The 8,789-nt window shown below is 36.8% G+C and overlaps 1 protein-coding gene across 1 annotated transcript in view; it reads left to right on the plus strand.

Annotated features, from left to right (window-relative positions):
* The window catches only part of KDM5A (lysine demethylase 5A), a 132,494-nt gene that overhangs the window by 43,361 nt on the left and 80,344 nt on the right, over nt 1-8,789 (plus strand). Inside the window, 5 exon segments of the mRNA XM_042780435.1 lie at nt 3,629-3,734; nt 4,605-4,696; nt 5,478-5,636; nt 6,767-6,886; nt 7,513-7,671. Of these exon segments, the coding sequence (XP_042636369.1) occupies nt 3,629-3,734; nt 4,605-4,696; nt 5,478-5,636; nt 6,767-6,886; nt 7,513-7,671 (636 nt within the window).

Consider the following 8,789-nt stretch of genomic DNA (forward strand, 5'->3'; position numbering starts at 1 on the left):
GAGGCATCGTGGCGTTGTTGTATTTAGATTTCTGTTAACTGTTTATGAAGAGCAGCCAAGGGTGATTCAGGCTCTTCTTGGTGGTTTTTCATCATTGGCCTGTTGGTGGAGAAGGAGGCAGTAGTTCTCGCTCAGTAAGTGAAGTTGCGGGAGGTGTGGGTGTCTTTGTGTCTTATGGGGACTGTTGCTGTCTCCCACTTAGTTAGACACAAATTACAATTGAATAACCATCAAAAAACTAAAAGCCCATTGACGAAAAACACACCATGTAATCACACAGGAACAGTAACCAAAAAAGGAAAAAAGGGAAAAAAAGAAGAAAAAACAAGAAAACCTGCAATATCTGGGGATCGGGCACTAAGAAAGAAAGTAGGGAAGGAGAATAATAAATGAAGAAAAAAAATGGGAAAAATGCAAAAAGAAAAACAAGGAACGGCTTTAAGCATGCAATAAAAGAAGGGAAAAGAAAAGAAAAAACAACCTTAAATTAAAAAAAAATAAAATAAAATTTCAGCCAGGGACAGGGAAAAGAAAAAAATGCTGAAAACTAGGACCTGGTGTAAGGGAAGATTAAGAATAATAATAAAAAGGACAAAAGTATTAATAATATTAGTTGTTTTTAAACAGACAAATAGAAGGAAACTAATTACCACAAAAATGAAAGCGAAAAAGAAAAAAATAAAAAAAGAGGAAAAAAAAGTTGGTGGAGGACAGGGCAGGGTGCCCAGGCTCTGTGTGTGCACACAGCCTGTGATGGAGTTCCTGTGGGCCCAGAAGGTAGGTGGGAGTGGGGTATGGCCACATCTCCATTCACCAAGCGGGTGTGGAGTATAAGATTAACAAGAGGAATGTCGTACCTTTTCAGTCTTGCAGGTCCCAAATGTCCTTGGGGTTGCTCGAAAACAGAACGTGTTCTTAAGCCCCAGGAATCTTCAAGAGCACTGTCTCTTGAAATATCCAAAATAGTCAAGCAGCTTTTAAACCTTCAAAATGAAGGTGCCCTCCAGAGTGGCAATAGTCCACAGTTCAGCCCACCTTTCTCTTCACCTTCTCTGTTTGTTCCCCAGCCACCATGCACAGTCCTCTGTGCAGTCCCTGGCCAGCAGGGTGATTTTTAGGTTAATTCTTAGGTCCTACCAGCGCTCGGGAATCTCCAAGCTGTCTGTGCCTTCAGGATCACTGCCAGACTGCAGTTCTGTATGTCTCCTTTTTTGGTATTTTCACACAAATTCTTCTGCTAGTTGAGGTTTAGTCCACTTCTATATCCTTCCCTTCAAGGCTCAGGGGTCCACGATTATCTTCTGTGTCTCTGTTAATTGGTTTCTCTTTTCTTTGTTGAAGAGGGTCTGTGCAGTCTTTCTACCTAGTCCGCCATCTTGCCGGAACCCCTGATAATACTTTTAACTAAATTATAGACCAAGGCTATTGATTTTTACTTGTCATTTTTATATCCTGGCTTACAGAATCTCTTTTACTTGAAAGAACGAAAGTTATTGATTCTCTTGGATTTTTCAGATATAGTCAAATTGTCTGCAAATAGAGTTTTACTTCTTTTCTAGTTCTTTATCTTTGTCTTTTCTTGTAATTGCTTTAGCTAATACTACCAGCAATTTTGCCAAAGGGACAGGGAGGCCTCAACTTCCGACCTCCCCTAACCATACAAGAGGAAGACAGAATCACCATCAGTAGCCCAAGGCCTATTCCTGCGGGGCTGGACATGCTGCCTCCCTCCAGCCCCTTTCACCAACTCTGACACCAACCGTTCCTCCCACAGCACTCACCACCTTTCTGCTGAGTTCGATAATTCACTGCAGTGGCCACGCAGAACTCACAGATTATGGTGTTTATTAGGGAAGCACCAGGCTACAATTCAAGTTCAGGAAAAATGCTCAGTCTTTCTCAGCCTGCTGTCTCTCAGCCAACAGTATTTCACAGTCTCTCTGTCAGCAGTGCATGTCTCTTGGTCTCTCTCTAAGCATTGCATGTCTCTTTCCCAGCAGTTCATGTGTCTCAGGAGCGTGTTTCTCTCAGCAGCACGTCCTTCTCTCAGCAGCATGCCCTTCTCAGCCAGCAGTAAGAGAGTTCTGCCTCTAGGAGGCCTCCTTTTGAGCCTGGCAAAGTGGCCAAACTAACCAATCATAACATCAGAATTCTAAGCACCTGAGAGAGCACGAACTTCCCAGAACGTTGCTTTGTGCCACTCTCAACAGAAATACTCCAGGTGGATAACTTTTACAACCAGGAGCTCCTCAGTTGCTCACAGCAAATTCCACCACAGAGTTTATAAAGACTTATGGCTAGAAAAGCCATACTAGGTAATTTACTACACCGCAAGTTTTAAATAGATAGGTGATAATTGGCCTTCTTGTCTTATTTCTTACCTTAGTGGGAATGCCTGTAATGTTTCTCCATTAAGTAAGATGCTGGTTTTAATATAAAAATAAATTTTGAAAGGACTTTTTGGCTGGTTTGGTTTTTACATGATGTTTATTAGTCCACATTGCATGTATTAGTTGTTATGTAGCCATAGACTTTGAAAGTAGTCTGTATTTTGTCCTACTTTACTTTTATTCTTATTGACTTAGAATATTTCAAATAGTATTGACTCTTTACTTAGCCTCCATACAGAGAGTACAGTCCATCTAAATTTAAGATTTAACACCTGTGCCTGTCACGATGCACTCATTTTCAAATAATACAATGCTAAATGAGTAGTTTATCCTATTAAGGACACATTGTTACTACATCTTCACATTGTCATCAAGAACTCAGACTCTTTTCTTCTTTCTTTGTTGCTTTCTTTATTGTGTTGGTGACACATCCCCTCCTAATTGTGGTGTGCCTGTTGCACAGTCAAGCACTGTGTTTTACCATACTGTGTTCCCTAGCATGAAGGAAGGGAGTTGAGGCAGAAAGGCTTAGTTTATTCCTTGAGAAGCTTTCTTCTGTTAGAAGATGAAAATCTTTCCCGGAGACTTCCCCTTTGGTTTCATTGGCTAGAACTGGATCACATTCTCTCCCTAACTAAATCATCACCAACAAAAAGTAATGAGGTTGGCATGATTGGCTTAAGACAATCATGATTCATCCTTTTGGGTGGGCATTAAAAAAAAAAACTCTCTGCAGTCGAGTTGATCCCAACTCATAGCAACCCCTCCTTGGGTTTCTGAGGTGGTATCTTTGCGGAAGTAGACTGCCCAGTCTTCTTTCTGAGAAGCGGCTGGTGGGTTTGAACTGCTAGCCTTCTGGTTAACAGTCAGATACTTTAGGCGCTAGGCTACCAGAGCTTCTGTTCTCTAATCAAAGATAGGTTTCCCCATTGGCAAATTATTAGTGAGGATTTCTACTGAGTAATAACCAGTAATGTCTCTTTGAACATAATCCAGGTAACAACTACAAATTTGTGAATGATAGATTTTCTTTTGTGGAAAGGGATCTGGGTGTTGCATGGTGCTTTGGTAACTGAGTTTAACTATTGTAATGAAGCCATGAGGTGGATTTAGAATGAAGAAATAAAATAATTGTTGTCTTCATTTTTAAGAGGATCCTAAAACTTTTCTTGGGTAAGAAGATTAATTTAAATATTGGGATAATTATGCTAATGTGAGTTTTGTTTTTTATTTTTTAGTCAGAATCTGGAGAAGTGAATAGAAACACAGAACTGAAGAAACTTCAGATTTTTGGGGCTGGACCCAAGGTTGTGGGCCTGACAATGGGAACAAAAGTTAAAGAAGGTAAATTTTTCATTTGGTCATGAAAAGAAATAACGTATAACAACATGGTTGTAACAAAATTCAAATGATATTCAAATTGTAGTCTATCTTGGACATTTTTCAAGAATTGTAAACTTTTGTAACATGGTACCTAGGCAAATTGCCTTCTTTTGGTAGATAATCTTAAATTTATGGTGTTTGGAACCATATTATGTTGAATTTTTGAGATATTTTGAAAGAGAAATTTCCATTCTCTATGTCTGTCTAGTATGTGACATGGAAATTTATTGTAGTTTCTAACGGTTTATGATAGAAGGCTGACACTAGTGGTTCTCACCTACTGATCTGATGCTTTTAACTTTTAAATTCAAAGGGAAATGGAAGATTCTCTCACCTTTAGTTTTGAAATATACTGGGAGGAATTTATAACTTTTAAATTCTAACCATAATTCTGATATTTTTCTGTAATTGCATTTAAAATTTTCTGTAATTGCATTTAAAATAAGCTGTTTGAGGAAAGCCCTAGTAGTGAGTAAAAATTAAGTGTCAAGATCATCAAGTTTTACTGTACTCTCTATAGAACATGTCAGTTTTAAAACTTTAGTCTTAATTCCTGATAGGTACTACATTCAGGGAGTGTAGCACTAGTGGTTAAGCTTTCTAGAGCCAAATTGCCTAGTGTGGAATCCCAAGTCTACCTTGGACTGGCTTTGTGATTTTGGGCAAGTTATCTAACTTCTCCATACTTCAGATTCTTTATTTTAACATGGTGATAACAGTATATGTACCTCATAGTGTTGTGAGATTTTAATTAATTTAAATAATGTCCAGTCCATAGTAAGATCTCAACATTAGTTTTTACTATTATTATGTAACTATTTTTATTTCAAGATGAGGTCTCCCGAAGACGAAAAGTTACCAACAGGTCAGACGCATTTAACATGCAAATGAGGCAACGGAAAGGAACTCTCTCTGTTAACTTTGTAAGTGTTTTGGGATGTGTCATGAGGGAAAGGATTTTTTAAATTTTCAGTTTTGCACTTTTTATTTTGGTATGCCATTTAGTTAGTCCGTTTGGTTAGAAACCTTGATGGTGAGTTTAAAGTTGCAGTTTTGACTTATGTAATGTTAATCTTGCTTTGCCCATATGGATAGACTATTCCCCAAAGTCATATACCTTGTAGAATAACTAAATAAGAGAATGAATATGAATCTATGTGAAACCTTCAGTAGTATTATAAGTAGTGCTCAGTTTTCATTTTCTACATAATAGTATTTGTATATAAGAAAGATGCCATGGTATATTTTATTTATGTAAATTGCTTTCCTAGTAACCTTACTTTGTTGTCTTTCTTTAATCTAACAACTTGATAAGATTTCTGAACAAGATAGTCTGATGGCATGAATAGTTCTTAACCATGAGGGACGTGGTAGGGTAATTTTAAGTTGCTTCTGTTTTGATTACAGTATCATACACTTTGAAGCATAACTTTGAACTAATTTTTGTTACCTTGGTTCCTTCATACATTAAGTATAGAGACAATATTTTTATTACTTGTAGAATAAAAGCTACAATAGAAGCTCTGAAAGGAAATTTAGGCAGTTTTGTGAAAAACTATTTAAATATTATTTACAATAGATCTTCAGGATTTAAGTTATATTTACTGTTCAGAATACACTGTTTTGTTTTCATTTAGGATTCCTGGTAAAAATTTAGTATTACCTATCAGAGAAAATCGACTCTTACTTTATTTTGGTTAACAGGTTGATCTCTACGTTTGTATGTTTTGTGGCCGAGGAAACAATGAGGATAAATTGCTTTTGTGTGATGGATGTGATGATAGCTATCATACATTTTGTCTTATTCCCCCACTGCCTGATGTGCCCAAAGGAGATTGGAGGTGTCCTAAATGTGTTGCTGAGGTACAAGCCTAACCTTTCTGGATCCTTTTTAAATTAAGAACAATAATGCATGCGTACATACACACATTTCCCCAAAAGCTTACTCCACTCTCTTTTTGTTCTTCAGTGTTTAAAATCTCCAGGATTTTTAAAGGGCAATATTAAATGGAAATGTAACTATTACCTTGTGCTGTCTTGCATTACTAAGATTCTTTTTCTGACTGTTGGTTAGATAAAATTATCTTTATTGCTACAGATGAATGAGACTTCTGCTCAGAATATTCATATTACCCTACAACAATGAAAATATAAGCTTCATTGTTTTTTCTTTTTTAATTAAAAAAAAAAAAGTAAGTCAGGCAATGAAACTCTAGAGCTTAGAATTTACGCCTTAGGTATTCCTGCTAATGAGGAAACCATAAGTTTCTTAGTTTGTTCAAATTTTGTCATGATTATACTAAATCTATCTTAGTGACAGATTACAGTGATGCATTATCATGAAATACTTAGTTTATTCGCTAGTTTTAATGAAATTTTATGATAGGACATTAAAGAGAAAGTGTTAGCTGTGTGTATCTAGATGTATTCAAAAATCTTTTATGGTCTTTTCACTATTTACTTACTATTCTCAAAGTTAGATAACTTTAAAGGCAGTTTTATTTTAAGTGAATATTTATATTATAACATTGGACAAGGTGATTGATGAGCAGGATGAACAAACCATTCTTCTAGTCAGGTGTACTCTAGCAACCCAATGGATATTCTTCTATTAAGATCTTTCCTTCCTCTGTGTGAACATTTATTTTCTTCATGAAATCCACAAAAATGCTAAAAATAAGAAGCATCTAGGGCTTGATTCCACATCACTAGTCTTCCAAGAGTTTGTTTTAGTGCCAGAGCTTAGTGTCAACCATCAGGTCTAAAGTTGTCTCATTACCACTTCTTCCTGGAAGGCTGTGAAAATACAGTTGAAGTTCTGGAACATTATTTCCTGATACTATATTGCAAGTAACTAATGCTTATTTTACTGTATAGGTTAATTGGATTTGCTTCACCTAGGAAAATAATCAGGGGAGGTGGTATCTGAGAACTTCAATGCTTTGCTCAGTTAAGTTTCAGTGAGTTAATCTTGGCATTTTTTTTCCCACCAGGAATGTAACAAGCCTCGAGAAGCCTTTGGATTTGAACAAGCTGTACGAGAGTATACCCTTCAGAGCTTTGGAGAAATGGCAGATAATTTTAAGTCTGATTATTTCAATATGCCTGTCCATGTGAGTATCTTTTAAGCCAGTTTGGGGAGGTGGGAAGAGTTATCAGAGCCACAGCTTTTGATTTGCTTTTCAGTAATTTTGTTAAACAAAAACAACCAGAATAGCATGAAAAAGATGATAGACTATTAAATGTAAGAATTTGGGACCTGGCTTCTCTTTCTTTCACTGTCAAATGTGGCAATAGTCACTTGAGAATTCTATTTTGATGTTCAGAAAAACATAGGGTATGTGGCAGCTGCTCTTTTTGTTTAGTTATTGTGATAGGAGATTTGCTTTTTTCGCTAAGGGGTATTAAGCTTTTTTAGTTCCTACAAAAATATTTGCTAAAGCCATTAAAATTCAGTCTTGATTTTTACATGTCCTTGTTGCTACTTGTTGCTCTGTTTCATCTTTGTCTGTCTGTTTTGGGAAGCAGCTTCTTGCAAAATAAAGCCCAGCTCAAGTTCATTGTGTTTTCTGAACATCCAGGTTGTTTTTAGCTTTTCTCTATCCAGTGGTAAAAGCTGTGACCTAATCTTTCAGCTCTGGGAAATGAGAATATTTTTATCTTGTTGTGGGTTTGTATTCACTTGCCCTATGTATTATGTTGTGGTTAATAATTTGTAATCTTTACTTTCCCTGTGTAGATGGTTCCCACAGAACTAGTAGAAAAGGAATTCTGGCGGCTGGTGAGCAGCATTGAAGAAGATGTTATTGTAGAGTATGGAGCTGATATCTCCTCAAAAGATTTTGGAAGTGGATTTCCTGTAAAGGATGGTCGGAGAAAAATGCTGCCAGAAGAAGAGGTGCAGATTATATTATGCAAACTTCTGTTTATCCCTAGATTGACTTAACATTTGTAGAAAACTACCTTTCTCTAATCTTAAGAGACCTGTTGTTAACTGACCAGCTGGCCAACCAACCAAAAAACAGCTTACCAAATAATATCTTTTAGCATCTTTTTTTTTTTTTTTAATTGAGGATAGGAATTGTGTCTTTTTATTATTTCTTGTTGGAATTTCTAGTTAAAGTTATGTTGGACTTTTTATTCTATCCCTGTAATTCTTAACCACACTTTTGTAGTTTCCATGTCTCTGTGATACATTACAGATGATATCCTCAAATCTTTTAGTTCACAGATTCTCTCTTCATCTTTTTAATTGGCTGTTTAACCTCCTGCTTTGAAGCTTTTTTCTTAAACTTACAGAAAATTTCAAAGATAAAAGATATACAGAGTAAACACATTAATGTACACCTCTCCCTTTTTTTTTAAAAAAAAGTGACTTGAGTGAAAGTTTACAGAGCAAATTCATTTTCCGTACAGTAGTTCATACCCATTTTGTTTCATGACATTGACTATAATTCCCCACAATGTAACAGCTCTCTTCCCACTTCCTCCCTGCAGTACCTCTTCCCCGTGTCCTTCTTTCCTGTGTATTCCTGCCCTCTGGGCTATCTCCCTGTGCAAATACTACCCTTCTGTTCTCCCATGATTGATTGTTCCCAGGAGTGTATCTACCTGATGTAAATGTTGTCCCTTATTTGGCTCAAAGCCATGGGGGAGTGAGTTCAATTCTAGACCTGAGTGGTAACTAGGGGCCATAGTCTCAGGGGTCTCACTGGACTCTATCAGACCAGTAAACCTGATCTTTTTTTGTGATTGTGAGTTTCGATCCACATTTTTCTCCCTGTCAATGTAGGATCTCCTATACTAGTCCCTTTCTGAGTAGTTGGCATTGGTAGCTGGGCACCATCTAGTTCTTCTGATCTCATGGCCATATAGGCTGAGGTTCACATGGTTCACTAGGTCCTTGGACTGATTGTTTCCATGTGTCTTTGGTTTTCTGCATTCCTTTTTGCACTGGATAAATAAAGGCCTATTGTTGCATCTAGATGGCTGCTTCTAAGCTTTTTTTTTTTTTTT

This window comes from Orycteropus afer, unplaced genomic scaffold (genome assembly GCF_000298275.1).
Source record: "Orycteropus afer afer isolate SDZICR_OR568_19922 unplaced genomic scaffold, OryAfe1.0 scaffold00040, whole genome shotgun sequence".
NCBI classification, from domain to species: Eukaryota; Metazoa; Chordata; class Mammalia; order Tubulidentata; family Orycteropodidae; genus Orycteropus; species Orycteropus afer.